Source organism: Pyrus communis, chromosome 2 (assembly GCF_041283825.1).
Source record: "Pyrus communis isolate YQ-2024b chromosome 2, ASM4128382v1, whole genome shotgun sequence".
NCBI lineage: Eukaryota > Viridiplantae > Streptophyta > Magnoliopsida > Rosales > Rosaceae > Pyrus > Pyrus communis.
Genome location: NC_142566.1, coordinates 19899553 through 19915428, shown reverse-complemented (window position 1 = coordinate 19915428; position 15876 = coordinate 19899553). Strand labels below are relative to the sequence as shown.

Genomic DNA, 15876 nt, shown 5'->3' with positions numbered 1-15876 from the left:
TAACAATAATTTGACAACATCGATCAATCCATCAGATCATGTTCAAATTGTTCGGTTCTAAGGTGACTGCAAATGAAGTTAGACTATCTCATCATTTCAATATCTTCTTCACAACCCAAGACACTCCAATAGTCACTAATGACAACTATGATGATCAGAACATTAAGTCGTGCTCTTCCGCTAGCGTTGTTGAAGGCATCCGCATCATTGATCTTTATCTCGGAATATGTAAACTTTGAGTGCACATTTAGAGGTATTCGGTATCACCTCAAATACACACACATCCCCTTCTTCAAGTCTATTGTCTCTTGCAAACGCTTTCCAACCATGATCCTGGAATCTTGCACATGTCTGACAGTTGTATAACTGGATAATGCACTTAACAGACCAAGATCTCATATCTGAAATCTTTAGAGTCACTTTGCGTTCGCCGCTTTCACAAATATGTTCCTGGGCAAAGTATATAGGTAATTTCTGCAAAACAGAAATAAAATGAAACAAGTTAAACACATATGGACGAAGCCAAAACGGGGTTGATGTTAGTCACATATACAAACTGGGGTTGCTGCAAAAAAGCTTACCAAGTGAGTTGAAATGTATGATGGTCGCATTCTGATCACAGCAAATGGATTGCGAGATTTGAAACTTCTAGCTTTTGCAAAGGCTCTTTCAGTTTTATCTTCCAATTCACTCTGACCAGTTCTCGAAAGGACCTTTGGTGATCTGTGTGCAGCAGACATGCCTCCATCACCACCTGTTTAATTCCAATTCTTCAACTCTATGAGAGGTTTTAGAAGAAAAGGAAAATCTCAAAAGTATTCTAAATGTGCACTCAAACCATAGTGAACATACCGTGCGTCCTCCTTTCCTTGTCATGCTTCATTCTTTGACATTCAATTTCCCCACTTGAATTGGAATCGGTTTCATCTTCATCACTTAAATTGAAGTAGTCCATCTCTAAAGTATTCCTTCGAAAAATGCGAACCTGGAAATGGGAATAGACCCCTTTGTAGGTGAACAACAATAAGCACCCCAGCTCGAGGAAGTAAAATCGAGCGAACTTCAGCCAGCCCTTTCGTAACCAAATCTCACAATCACGCCTTGACAGTTCTACTGGCCATACTGGTCCATTTGGAACTTCAAGGAACATTTTGTCTCCGATAAAATCTTCATATTTCATCGAACCTATCGGTGGAATTTTCTGTAGTCGATAGCATATTTCATGAAGAAATAAAAACAAGAAAATATTACTGGAACATTCAGTAGCTTGTTTTATGTAATTTATAATGAAGATTATGATAAACTTTATAGGCCCAACATGGTCCACCACCAATATCACCGATATTGTCCCTACTTAAAAAGAACAAGTCGATGCAAGAAACATCATATAACATACCAGTAATTAGTAAACATCGATTAGCACAGGGATATTACGATTTACGATATATACACCATTTCGAAAACAAGATCAAAATATACATAGGAGCAGGTAAATGCAGGATATGTGCAAGCCAAGTCAACGGTTTTCTACCACAAGATTTCAACTTTCATGCTAAGAATATCAACTAAAGTTCACAACTTCAAGCAGAGAGAATATAGGTAGAGATTGAATATAAGGAAGCAAAGTTATAACTTACGATCTTCCCATCTCGAAGTGTATCATCCAGGACAACCTTGAAGAAGCTTGGAGGAGCATTCAGTGGAAATGCAGGGCCTTCACCATTTCTCTTGCTACACGACCCCATTAGAGGTGACTCGGATGAACCAACATTATCTGTCTCACCACTTAAGTGGTCTTCAACACTAAAAAATGAACCGAAGTCCTTCTCTAAACAACTCCTCGTGAAAATCCGCACGTGGAAGTGAGAATGATCTCCTTCAAAGCTGAATATCAGTAAGTTACCATGGTCTAGTGAGTAAAACTCTGCGAATTTTGACCAGCCCTTGTTTAACCAAACCTTGCCGTCACGGCTAGTCAATCCTATCGGCCATTTTTCTCCATTCGGAACCTTGACAACTACTTTGTCTCCTAGATAATCTCCATACATAACCACAGCACTCTCTGGAAGTTTCTGCAATGGATAACTTGCTCTGATTAATATGTCCATGCATCTATAGTTATCTACAATATCAAGACTACATGTGACATAAATTAACGAAGGGACATTATGATTTGGACTGCTCATCGGCATCGGATTTGATTTTATAAAAATGGTTCATGTGGGATGCCAAAAATGAAGCCATGCTTTAGCTTATGTTGAAAGCCGAAATGAGTGCCTTTGGCTTTAATTATAAGTTCCACAAGGAAGCAGATCAAAGTTTTAGTGTGAAAACAACAACTTATGTATTTTAAGAGAAGTAATCAGTAAAAGAGTTGTGCTTTTTTAATCTGGAAAGGAACGCTAATTAACCAAAAAGGATAAGAATTTCTCAAGAAACTACATGTACAGCACTAAAATTTCATATGAAGAGAAACAAATGAAGAATAAAAGGGCAAAAAACAGAGCATTTTATAAAGGTCCCAACTTTCAAGTTAAAAAAAATGAGAAAAATGACGAGAAGCAAAGTTTTGATCAACTTACAAGCTTTCTCTCTTGAAGATCTTTTTCCATGACAATCTTGAAGAAACTGGAAGAAGCCATTGGAGGAGAGAGAGAGAGAGAGATACTGAATGAGTGAGAGTTGAGATGAAAAAAGAGCCTAATTTAAATGTTTGCGCGCTGATAGTATTACAGTTTGGTAGTATTTTTCTTCAATTAAAAGTGAGAGATTTTAGGTTTGAATTTCGTGGATGACGAATTCGATACCAAATTAAGCTATTCATTGTGTGATTTAGCCGAACTTCCCATTTCTCAGTGTAAAAATATCAATATACTAAAAAAAAAAAAAAAAAAAAGCCTGTGGTCTGTGTTTTTGCAGTCACCGTTGGATCTTTCTCATTTGATCTGAACCGTTTATCATGCCATTGCTTTGACCACTTCTGATCTCTCATAACAATTTCTCTTGTACTTTCTTGGTTACTTAAAGTTTTGTGTGCTCCACACTGCTAGCTCCTTGGCAGGTCAGAGACTCCAGAAATCAGACCGCCCAATCAAAAAGCCACAAACTTTTGATATGCTTTTGTACAAAGCAGAAAATCTACCATGTCAATCAAATCAGAGTTTTCTAAAATGGTTTGACTCTATTTTTTTTAAACTGAAATGAAATCATGTGCTCGGAGCATGGTATACACGAAATCTTCGACCGTTCGATCATTGACTATTACATTTTTGGCGGCACAATCAATTTAATATATGTCGCAAAGTTCATAAAATGGAAATTACATTGATTGATTTTTTTTTTTTTTGAGCATATTGATATTTTGACTCGAGAATAGAGAGTTCCGTTAAGCGACTGAATTAGACACATGGTCAAACTACAAAATTCATTTTTGTAATTTGGCTTCGCTTAAACCCCCAGCGTAAACGCACCAGGGCCACCACCAATGTAACCCCCTACCATGCGCCACCTCCTTAAACCCCTCCGTCAACATTGCCGCCGTCTGCGTTGGGCCCATAAGCCGTCGTCGACGGCGTCACCAAGGCCGCCACGGCCGCCGCAGAAGCCCGAGCTTCAACTTCCACGACCACCCGTGGGAGGACTCCTACAGCTGGATGTCGAAGCTCAACGACAAAGTGGCGTTGCGCCACCTGGACATGTACATGGAGCAAGAGGAGAAGTACACGGAGGCCGTCATGTCCGGCACCGACCGCCTTCAGAGCAAGCTCCAGGCCGAGATGGCCTCTCGCATCGCCTCCGACCTCTCCACCCCTCCCCTGCGCTGGGGCCCCTGGTATTTCTGGGTTTCCGATGCTTGAGAGTGAGAATCAAATGCTTGCAGGTTCTACTACCGGCGCGTGGAGGAGGGGAAGCAACTTCCGGTGCTCTGCCGGAGACTCGCGAGTTTAAACGACGAGTTCATTTCGCACAAATCGCCTTCCTCAGGATTCGATTTCACATCGGGAAAGGGGATCGAGCAGAAGCTCATTGATTACAATCAGGAGTCCCAAAGATGTGGGGGTAAATTGCCAATCTTTTACTAATTTATGTTAAAAGCTGGAAATTTTTGTTTTGCTGGGAATTTAGTTTGAGTTTAATTTTGTGTAGGATATGCTTACGAAGAGTTATCGGAAGTGTCGCCGGATCGTGGGTTTATAGCTTACACAATTTATGATAAGGAGGCTGACTTGTTTAGATTATCTGTTAGGAATTTGAACTCTGGTGCATTGTGTAGTAAGCCGAAAGTAGAGTGTGTTTCGAATTTGGCTTGGGCCAAAGACGGGCAGGCGTTGCTTTATGTTGTCACTGATGAAAACAGGCGGCCATATAGGCTAGTATTATGCGAAATTGTGCTGTTTATGCATGCTATTCTGTTATACTTGAGTGAAATGTTGGTAATTCTAGCCTATTTGGTCAATCAGGATATATTGTAGCGCGATTGGATCAACTGATGATGATGTTTTGATTCTAGAAGAACCGGATGAGGAAGTTTATGTTAACATTCGATTTCCGTTTTGTGACAGTGTATACCTTCTCCACCATGTCTTCTAAGTTCCAAGGTATACTTTTGAAGATGACTCTGTAATAGTAATTGGCTAAAGCATCCATTTTTGCATGTGGTCCAATATTCTCCTTGGTAGGGTGTACCCTGTTCGAAACTCCCCACTTCCCTAAATTATTGTAATAGTTTTGAACCCTCCGCTTCCCCTTAATAGTAATAAATTAAAAAAAAGAGATATAGTAATTAGTAATTTGGACCTCATTTTAGGTGTTTTTGATAAATGCAGCTAATCCATTGTCCGGGATGAACTTAGTTTGGGAATGTAATGGTATATCACATGGCATACTTGAGCATCACCAAGGATTTCTTTATCTGTTTACGGATGCTGCTAAAGCGGACCAGTCAGTTGATTACCATTATCTTCTTCAGAGTCCACTGCATTCTTCTTCCAGTCCAAGAATATGGGAGGTCTGTGATTAACTAGGTGTTACGTTTGTTTCTCATGTCAATCTTTCATTTTTTTATTTTAAAGTTTTCTGCTTTTGAATGGTTTTTGTTATCTCCTTGTGATATGCCCTATAGCAGTTCTCTTTGTTATTAAAATGATTTTTTGTTAGTAGCTCTTTTCTCTAGCATCAAGTATGAGCATTTCAGTTCGACTATCTGTTTTATCTAAGTATTTTTCTTGTTTAATGTGGATAGTTACCCCCAGGCATTAATTTACTATCTGATTTACTGCAGAATGTACTCGGTAGTTATTTTAAGGGAAGGGCGAAACTTTAAACTTTGTTCTGTCACTGTACCTTTGCCTGCTGGGAAGGTAGGTTAACAGCACCAATTTTGGGGTATGTCATATGTGTGCATCATGCATTGTTATCAACAATTTCAATGTAGAAGAATTTAAAATTTTCTCTTGACCGTTAATATTCTCATTCTTTTAACCTCATGCTGTCTCGGGGGCCAGTGCACCTAAAAGAGCTTCACCCACAATTCCTGCCTCTTCCAAAATATGTTACGCAAATTTCACCTGGACCAAATAATGATTACCATTCACCAGTGATGCGCTTTACAATATGATCACCTGTGGTATGTGAGTAAAAATGATCATTTCTAAAGATTGTTGCAGGATTCTTCCATAGATTTATGCATTCATATTGTGTTTCCATCAAAGAAAAGAAGTTAAAATGTCACGATTGTAATTTCAGCTTCTTCCTTTTCTAAGTGGGCTGTGTAAATTAATCCTTTCGCCAAACAATTGATCTCAAAATTTCCATCGTCTACCCAGCTTGGTTTAGAATTTGCAAATTTTTAGATGTTCTAGGTTTTCACTTTTGAGATTAGGTTTATTAATAAATAAGCACAATATGCATCCTTCTGTTTTAAGATTACTGAATGTGCACTACTCTGGAGTCATCTATCCATTTGTGTTCCATGTCCAAAGTTCAGATTATGAACCCAATCTTCTTAACTTTCCCAGATTCCCGATGCTGTGGTTGATTATGACCTGTCAAATGGAAATTGGAATATCATTGAACAGCAGAATATTTTTTGTGAAAGAACACGAGTTTTGTTGGAACAAATTCCATAGAAAGCATCAACGAGGAAGCCATAAATTCAAAACCTTTGAATCTTATAACTGATTCCAACTCTGATGATGCTCAGTTGTGGAAAGATCTTTCTGAGTTTTATGCTTTTGAACAGTATAATGTATCTTCTTATGATGGAGTTTTGGTTCCATTGACTGTTGTATACGCCCACATAAACAAGAAAGAGGATCAGAACCCTGGATTGCTTCATGTCCATGGAGCTTACGGTGAGCTTCTTGACAAGCGATGGTGCAGTGAGTTGAAAAGCCTTCTTGATCTTGGTTGGATCTTGCGTATGCTGATGTTAGGTCTGGTTTGTGTTGAATACCATTTCTAAGTTATTTGTGGCTTAATTTCAGGCATACTAAATAATTGACATCATCAGCATTGCAAACTCACATTAGTTTTCCTTTCGAAAGAGCCTTCTGATTGCCTACTAACCATGTCTGGATAATATTTCCAGAGGCGGAGGAGGTGGAGGTAAGAAGTGGCACCATGATGGAAGACGTACACAGAAGACTAATTCCATCAAAGACTACATCTCCTGTGCCAAATTTCTTGTTGACAGAGAGATTGTCCATGAAAACAAACTTGCTGGTTGGGGTCATGGTGCTGGAGGACTCATGGTTGCTTCAGCCATCAATCAATCCCCATATCTATTTAAGGCTGAAATTTTGAAGGTAAACATGGATCTTCTTCCGCTTTTGGTTTTTATTGTCATTTAGGTTTCTGATTAGTTCTTGTTGTGTAGTTTTGATGTAGTTTGCTTTGGTTAAATAGACTTTGTTCCTTCTAATTTGGGTTTTGTTTTGCTTCTCAACTCGAAGAGAATCTCATCATAATTTCTTGACAATTGTGATTTGGTAATTGAAAGATGATTGGTAATTGAGGGAAACTAATGCATTGGGAACTTCATTTTTCAAGCATATGTTTACAAGGAGGCATTTCATTCTTTATTGTTTGTATTAAATATACTTAGTCACGCTGAATTTCTTGTGATTAGCTTCAGAAATGAATTCATTTGCTCTGTGCTTCAGGTTCCATTTTTAGACGCAACAAACACTCTTCTCTCTCCCATTTTACCGCTTACAGCTGCTGACTATGAAGAGTTTGGATAACCTGGGGACATTGATGATTTTCACGCCATACGTGACTATTCTCCTTATGACAATGTCCAGAAGGATGTTCTTTTTCCAGCTGTCATGATATCCTCATCTTTCAATACACGGTAATTTTTCATATGCCGACGTTAATTTTCACTTTTTAACTGTTCTGCAAGGATGTGAATATTCTCACAAGATGGAGGAGGATTTTCACTAGTCAGAAAAACGGAAAGAGTTGGCAGCGTGTTGATTATCTATTTGTTTTGACATATTTCAGGTTTGGAGTTTGGGAATCTGCAAAATGGATTGCACGGGTTCGTGAACTTACAATTTATGACCAAAATCGTCCAATATTGCTTAATCTAACGACAGATAAGTGGAGAAAGATAGGCATCTCCAGTGCAAGGAGTCGGCACTGGAGTCTGCATTTCTTATAAAGGTGATGGAATCATAGACCCTAGATTTCGCTTTTCCTGTCCGTAGTGCATCTGTTCATCAGCAACAGAGAAGCTAGCGGCCAACCAGGTTCGAATCAGCGCAAAACTTATCGGTTTCCTATTCAAGTTTCGGATTCCCTTTCAATCACTGTAGGTCTTCATACACATGGTCTAAAATTTAGTTCATTATGCTAAACCAACCTGTGGAATCAAGACAAAAGATCATCCCCGGAGAAACCATCATGTGATACTGGAACACTATCACGTGGAAACCAATAATCTGTATGGCATAAGTTGCTTTCAACTAATGTGTTCATATTTTGTTCAGTACATTTGTCATTGAAATTAAAGGTGAGATAAAGGTGGCATTATCCTCTTAATTTTTTACATTATCTATTTGGAGAAGCTTTCTGTCATATAATATATATATATATATATATATATGTGTGTGTAAGTATGTCACTATCTTGATATAATAGTTTCAGTTGGCAACTAGAAAAAATTCAATGGGATCAAATTTGTCGACCGATCACTGTCATGACCCACGCTGGAAAAGTTTCCTTCAGAAGTTAGCTTTTCCCAAATACCCACTTCCCCCACAAGAGGTTCCAAAATAATGTGGGATGTGTATTTGTTGGTTAGGTGTCATTGCTTTGTTTCTTTACAATGACAGCCATAAATGATCAGATTTTAAATCTCAATTGTCAATTCTTGAAATGGTCAACATTTGAGTGATATGTCATCAATGTTTGGTTGATATTTGATTTAAAACTAAGATCAGCCGGATGTATCATATTATAAATCTCAATTGTTAAAATAATTACCATTTAATTGATACGTCGTCAATTAATCATTTCATTTTCCATAATACCAACTCTTCAAGAAAAGCACCCCAAAGCCTTACACAAATAAAATAAAATAAATACGTTGTTTTATTAGGTGTGGACACGGTTCGATTAAATTTAGTGACTAAAAAGCACCGGTGACAACCGATCCAAACCAAGCCGTCATTAGCCAGCTCCGTTTGCCGGTTTTCGAAGTCTGGTAGGGCAAAACTTATCACACATCTTCATAAGAACAATGCTAAAAAGCAAAAGAGTGCAAAATCAAAGGATCTTTTTTCACAAGTAATCAATTATTTTATACCATGAATTGTACAAGAGCAGAGTGTGAGTAATGGGACAATTCCAATCTAATTCTGCTTTTGGATTAGAGATTTGTATGATTTTGCCTAAAACCATACACATCTCTAAACCAACTCTACAACAACCCTTTCTTTCTAGCAGAAAATAGAAAACAAAGGAAACATAAATCTACAACAATACCTAAAAGGCGAAAAACGAGAATGCAGAGGTTAACAGATTCATCTACCTGCATCCATGAGCAATTTGTTGAAGAACAAAAGAATGCAACTTCACGGAAAAATCAGGATCTAGGGCCGTTCCATCCTTTCGGCGTGGAAATCATCAGCTCGGATGCTCAGCCAGTGGTAACAAATAATTTCGCCATCAAATTGATCATTTCGTTTCTCAACTTTGAACAATATCATGGACAGATGTTACAGATTTCGTCTCAGATTCTTCATAGACAGTTGACAGCCCACCCTCTCTGATAAAGGTTGGATTAAGAAAATTTGCTATAAAAGCCCATAACTTGTAAACATCTTCAAAGTTGGTAAGGAATCCCAGAGAAGCTGTCACAACCTCAAGGCGTACAAACTCGCTTTTTTTACCATTTCTGCCGTTCTCCATTGGCCTGCAAAGGGTAGCATCTTGAAGATTCAAAACACCATTTTTCTGTCTTGGACTATCCATGATTCGTATGTGACTGAGGATACCAACGCCAAGTGCGATTCCTTCTTTTTCAGCCAGCTTCTGGACAACTTCTGGATTGATTAGCCCTCTATTCTGGTCTTTCACATTAAAAGCTACAGCTGCTCCCCTTTCGTATTTTATTTTTGGGCCATAGATGTCAACAAGATTTGTTCCTTTGTCTTCATCTGATCCACGCAACCTTAGTTGTAGCAAAGAGGTCACAAGCCAATTGACCAAAAATCGCAGCCGGGAGGTGGTTTTATTGAGACCTAACGTATTAACATGATCAAGATGCCGGCATATTATCTCAGGTTCCCTTCTGTCCAAGTCTTGTCCGTCACCATATGCTCCATCACTAGCGGACTCTTCATCCTCCAAACTAGTTGCTGAAATTTCTCCTGTCTCAAGATTATGGCTTACGTGGTCTTTTTCTGCACTAAAGGACACCCTTCTCCCCCGGCTTGGTTGCTCATTCTCTTCCAAACCAAAAAATCTACCATTTCCATATTTACTCCCCTCCCTTCTCCCTAACAACCTAAATTCACCTTCAGTTTCTCTTCTTATGGCACCACCTCTAATCTCTGTGCAACTTCCAATGGTTGATCCATTTTCTAGGTTCTGATGCTGATAGGTGGAAGTTGAATTTTCGTGACAAAATCCATTTGTGCCAGAATTAAACACTGACCCATTGGACAAGGGTTCGATAGTTCCACATTCTTCTTGGATCTCTCCATTATGATGATCAGAAGCCCTTTCACCATTTTGTAAAGTGGGACATGCTTCTGCAAATTGTTCTTCATTGACCTCCTTGACACAGTCCAGCTCCTGAGAAATTGATAGGACAGCGGCGTCAAATGATAGCACATGAGAGTCATCATGTAGCCCTGAGTTTGCCTTTTTATCATCAAATACGGGGCTGCCATACAGCCTAGAAGCAGGTTTTGGGGAAACTTGCTTACGATTCCTCCTGCCAGAAAACCAAAATGGAGGCTGAGGAGAGGCAATCTTATGTTTGTTAATCTGACTAGAATGGTCGGAACCCATTGGGCTCTGACCCAAGCCAATCCAATACGAATTGTCTGATGAATAGTCTTCACTGAAGATTGGACTCTTCATAAGCTCCCCCGCTGAGACACTCTCAGCTTCTTCAAATAAGGTGCTCGTCCCATCCCTGTCTGAGCTGTTATCGTGATCCATCTCAGTCTCAAATACATCCCTGACCTGAGAGGATGTGTATGCTCCAGAGAATGCAGGCATCTGCTTTCCCTGCCGAGTTTCAGTGGTTTTCTCACCATTTTCAGTTACTTCATCATCCTCAGTTCCAGCCATTTTGTCCATACCATCAACCGAATCACTAAGATATAAAGGGTATTCAGGGGCAATCTTCACCATTCCAGACCCAGTTGACCCTGACTGATTTTGAAGGCATCCGATTACTGATTTCTTAATCAGAAGGCAGCCAAATCCAGTTGGATCAAACCCAAATAACTTGTAAAACGATGTGATGATAAAATCAGGGCGGAAGAGTGACAGTCCAAGTGAATCCATGTCTTTGGGACCCAAAGACCCTGCATCAAGTAAGACATGCCAATTGTTCTGCTGAGCCAGTGCCATCCATTGGTAAGAATACTTCGCCCCAGTAACTCTAGACTGCACCGGAAACACAAAAAGACCAGCTGCGGAATCCTTCTTCCTCCTCTTCTTAATTGAAATCTCCTTTCTCAAATCAGTGGAACAGAGTTTGAGGGTTGGCCATTTAAACCAAGCACTGTGCACCTTTGCACCCTTCTCTCTAGCACTCTGAGCCATCCAATTCACAGACTGGCTCTCATAATCGAACATCGTCAACAATTTCTTGTTCGTATGAAAAGGGTACGATTCAGCCAACAATTTAAATGCAGAACCTCTACTCACAGTAAAAACAAGACCATACTCACTCTCAGGAATGTTCAAATAATCCACAATCCAAGTTTTTATATCATGTTCCACAGTGCCTTTCTCAGCACCACCATAAAGTGCATGATTATTCAAATTTGCAGTTATCTCAGACAAGCTAAATGTAGAAGAATCCCAATAGTGCAGTGTCTGAAGGTACGAAAAAAGCCCAAACCCGCAGTAATCAAGGCATACCTTTGGAGACAAATGTGCATACTCCTCCACCCTCAGCTGATCAATCTTCTCCGAAGACTGGTAATCCGGGTACATAGTGAGGAACTTTGTGAACGCTTCATGGAGCTCAGGGATGGCGTTTTCGGACTCGAAAATCCGGTCAGCAGCAAGAGCAGTGGCACAAAGAAACTCCCGCTGGGCATGGAGCCTAGCGAGCGATCTGGACCGTCCAATCCCCTCGTCCTGGTAGGCAATGGCCTCAGACTCCATGTCCTGAGATTTGAAGAGAAACCCATCTTCCGAAGCTTGCTCCAGAGCCTCCCTGAGCTTGTTTTCTTGAAGCTTCCGGAGAATTGACGAGTTTTTCTTGGCGTCGGAGTTCGTATCCGACCCATCTTTCTTTCTTCTGCTGCTGCTCTTCTTGTCCAGGAACAGAGCAACGCAGTGGGAGAAGGACTTCCACAGTGAAAAATGCATGAATCCCTAATTCCTCTTTTGGGAATTGAGATTTAGGGGAGATTAACAAAACCCAAATCTTGATATATTGAGATTTGGGTTGAATTTTCAGAAAGGTAGGAAATTTTACAGAGATGGGAAACCCCCGATTTGAAAGCAAAGGTGGGTACTTCTTCCAGCTCAAAAATCCCACCAAACGTCAACTGTCAGTGCAGCAGCACATCTAATGGGAAAGAAAGCCCACCACTACCACCACCTCACGAAATGCTCTCATTTACTCAGATTCTGTAAATCCAAAACTCATAGGTGTGTTGATTTGGCAACCCCCAATACCCTCTCTCTATACAATTCTCTCTCTCTCTCTCTCTCTCTCTCTCTCTCTACAATCTTCTTCCCATACCAATCCCTGGTTAACAAACAGAGAGAAAAAGGGCATTGACTTTCACAAACCGAATGCCAAATGGTGCTTTTCTGTTCTGTATGTGCATTTTTTTTTGGCCTTCCAATTTTCAATCAATCAATCCATCCATCCATGACAAATTAACAGTCAGGCTTTGGTTTTTAAATCTGTTGGAGGTGGGACCCTTTGGAGCCACTTTCCTCTTGCGGTCAATAGTGAAAAGTCAAATGATCAGTTGGCTGAGGCTGAGGCTAGAGGTGGACGTACAGAAATTGCGGGTCAGGGCGAGTAACTAAGGTTGGAGATGGGTACGGGCTGGTTCCTATTTTATAAAAACAGAAACTGGGCGGGGCAGGGCGGGCCTTTAAAATTCTTGGTTTGGGCCGGTTCCTGAAGTATAGGAAACGGGGGTACCCGGACTGGCCCGTTTGTAGTTAGAATGGACGGATGAGATTGAAGAGATCATCTCTCCATCCAATCTGAATCGTTGGTTTTAGGTTTGCTCATCCTCAAACCTATTGAATTCAACTATCACTCTCACTATGTCGATCGAGTCTCTCTTGTCGTCTCCAGTGTGTCGTCTCCTTCCCTCCACCACCCCAACAACACGACGGCACAGACGACCACCATCTTCTCGATTTGTCATCTATCTCTTACCTCTCTCTTGCCACCTCGATTTGACATCCCAAGGACCCAGACTTACAGAACCCAGCCACCCCACCACCATCTTCTTGATTTGTCACCTCTCTTTCACCATCTCGAGTGCGTTGTCCCATCCCCTCATCAAGGAGGACGGGATTCAGATCCCGCAAGTTTACTCCAAGGAGATTAGCAAGCGCATGCTCGACACTGTCAAGTCCAGGAATGTCGTTGCTTCCACTACTCAAAACGGCGCCACGAAGTCTGAGATTGCGAGCTCTGCGGTGGAACCTACCACTGCTTCCGCTAGTGAGGATGCTAAGGCTAAAGAGTACTAATCTCTCCATGTGTGTTAGGTCACTCTTAGCTTCATATTAGGGCTTTCATATCAAGATCTGTTCGTATTTATCATGGATTTCTTGTGATGCCTATATAAGAAAATGTAATCCCCGACTCGGCCTAGCCCGTCTCCTTTGTACCCTAGTCTGGTCTGGTCCCTTCAAATTTGGGCTTGGCCAGACCCGTGCCCACTCCTAGATAAGGTTGATTCTCTCCAACTTGGTAGCCTGAATGGATTTTTCATAACCCCTCAACCGAATGAGGATGCTCTCTGAATTCTCTTTGTAAGGATGCTGCGAATTCTCAAATCGCGTCCATTCATCGTACATCGTGTGGTCATAAATCATTTAAATATTTTTATTTAAAATTAAATATGAATAATATCTGATGAAAACTAACCGCATGATATACGATGAATAGACACAATTTGAGGATCCTTAGAATCCTCACAAAAAAGATCTGGAGAGGATCCTCATTCTCCTCAATCTATCATTCCAATCTCAAAACGACTTTTTTCAGCATATTCTTGCCCTTTGAATAGATTATTTTGGGGAAAGGGATCATCTCCGGATCTCTTCCACCTAAACCTTCTTATCAAATAATTTGGGCATTTGAATTTGATCCAACGGCTAAAAACACGAGCCCATTTTAAAAGTTATAATAACATTAGCTGTTTGATCAAATTTCAAGGGCTCAGATTATTTGATGAGGAGGATTAGGTGGAAGGGATCCAGTGCTTATTTTGGGATGGGCTAAATTTTTTTTTTTCCTTTTTTTTTAGCAAAAGATAAGATTGTTAGCATTCTTTGTATGCTCATAAAATCGATATTTAGTTCATATGGCGTCATTATCCAATAATTACTCGTCACGTACTCAAAAAATATTCTCAATGTTCAATGAATGATTGCCACATGGTAAAACGGAAACATGAAAGAATCTCTCAACCGTCAACCTAAAGAGAAATCATTTATTATCATTGAATTTGTATAAGATTGTTTTCACTTCGTATCTTCAGTGGCAGAGGAGTGTGGCTTCAAAGATTACATTTTTTTTTTTTTTCCTTTTCTGCCAAATACCTTAAATCCACAACCAAATTGTACATGAAAAGTAGAAGTTTGGTTGCCTTGAGGCATCAATTAATGCCCTAAATTATTTCATGCTGCAGTTTTGAAGGCTTATAAATAAAGGAAAACTAATGAAAAATGGTTTGAAAACTTTGAGTTTTAATGAAAATGACAAAAATGCGTTGTAAGTGAATAGTATCAGGATTAACTTATTAAGGTAAAAATATAGTTTTTTGTTAAAACGAACAGTACCGAAAGTTTTTTATTAAAATTCCCTATAAATAAAGCATGGATCTTTTTTGGTTTGAACTTTTAACTGCCTTTTTTGTTTGGATGCTTTGGTTAAATGGGGTTTAATCTTTCCCTTATAATTCCCTTTTTTTGTTTACTTTTTCATTAAATATAACTATTCTCCTTTATCACAGTATTCAAAAGAGGTTGACTTACTCTTACTTAAATGATATTTTTTTTCGCAATGTTATAATATGAGATAATGTTTTTTGCACATTTTTTTTACTTTTCACTCTTGTTGATTTTTATTCATTGATTTTCATCAATTTACTTTTTATCAGACAATCAAAAATTAAGAGAAAAATCTGTGAAGGTAAAAAAGGTATGTGGATAGCACCACTCTATAACGTGTTTCGAGTGCGAGTACCCTTCCTTTAATGCTCTTTTGTTAGTTTTTTACTGATATGAATAGGTCCAATAGGATATGGAGTTTGGTTGTGGCACCTTAATGGATGTGAAAAAATGCAGGCAGCTCTTTAATGAACCGATAAAATGAAAAAAGTGGGCAGCACTGAACAAAAAATTTACGGTGGTTCATAATATTTTATATTCCGAGATTTTTAACCATTAAATCTTAATTATTATATTCTTGATCAAGATTGTAACAATTAAAAATCTCAAAATATAAAATATTCCGAAGTATACTAAAAAACTAGGGTGATGAAAATTGAAATGGTAAATTTCATTTCCCACCAACTACCAAGAATAGGTTTCCTCTATCTACAAATTAGGTTCCCCAATAGCCTCCAAATTTGGTTTCTATCAATATAGATAAAATTAGGAGTCAAACCCATAACTACCATTCTCTCTGTATTATTCTGGTTGGAATAAAAAAATTTGCCTTATAATATGGGATGTGTTGTTGCCTCATAATGCAGTGACAATAAGCTACTAACTTCAACTAAAAGCGAGAATCTGTCTTTTAACTGGTTGCATGCATTGTCATTCGGCAAAAAAGATAGATACGTGAAAATATATAGTCGGAAATGGTTTAGAGTGAGAGAGAGCCACAAAACGCACAAAAAGCTAAAAGAGAAGTCTAATGATATATACTTTAATCACTGTAATTCCAAGGGAAACAAAACTCAATGGATATGG

At 39.2% G+C, this 15876-nt stretch overlaps 1 protein-coding gene and 2 pseudogenes across 2 annotated transcripts; 1 reads left to right on the top strand and 2 right to left on the bottom strand.

Moving 5' to 3' along the window:
* Window positions 1–57: 57 nt before the first annotated feature.
* LOC137747821 (B3 domain-containing transcription factor VRN1-like) lies at window positions 58–2824 on the bottom strand (annotated as a pseudogene).
* Window positions 2825–3364: 540 nt separating this feature from the next.
* Window positions 3365–8046, top strand: LOC137748857 (uncharacterized; annotated as a pseudogene). The gene is made up of 12 exons (XR_015956758.1): window positions 3365–3832; window positions 3881–4059; window positions 4147–4369; window positions 4461–4590; window position 4680; window positions 4808–5012; window positions 5218–5361; window positions 5499–5626; window positions 6018–6434; window positions 6590–6806; window positions 7164–7354; window positions 7507–8046. The product of XR_015956758.1 is annotated as an uncharacterized LOC137748857 (transcript).
* Window positions 8047–8804: 758 nt separating this feature from the next.
* LOC137747692 (uncharacterized) lies at window positions 8805–12571 on the bottom strand. Its single transcript, XM_068487848.2, has one exon. It carries the CDS (start codon window positions 12064–12066, stop codon window positions 9196–9198), a length of 2871 nt encoding a protein of 956 aa, XP_068343949.2. The 5' UTR covers window positions 12067–12571; the 3' UTR covers window positions 8805–9195.
* Window positions 12572–15876: the final 3305 nt, after the last annotated feature.

Bases quoted from the DNA above. Each gene is read 5' to 3' on its own strand.
- LOC137747692 (XM_068487848.2), bottom strand. From the start codon at position 12,066: ATGCATTTTTCACTGTGGAAGTCCTTCTCCCACTGCGTTGCTCTGTTC.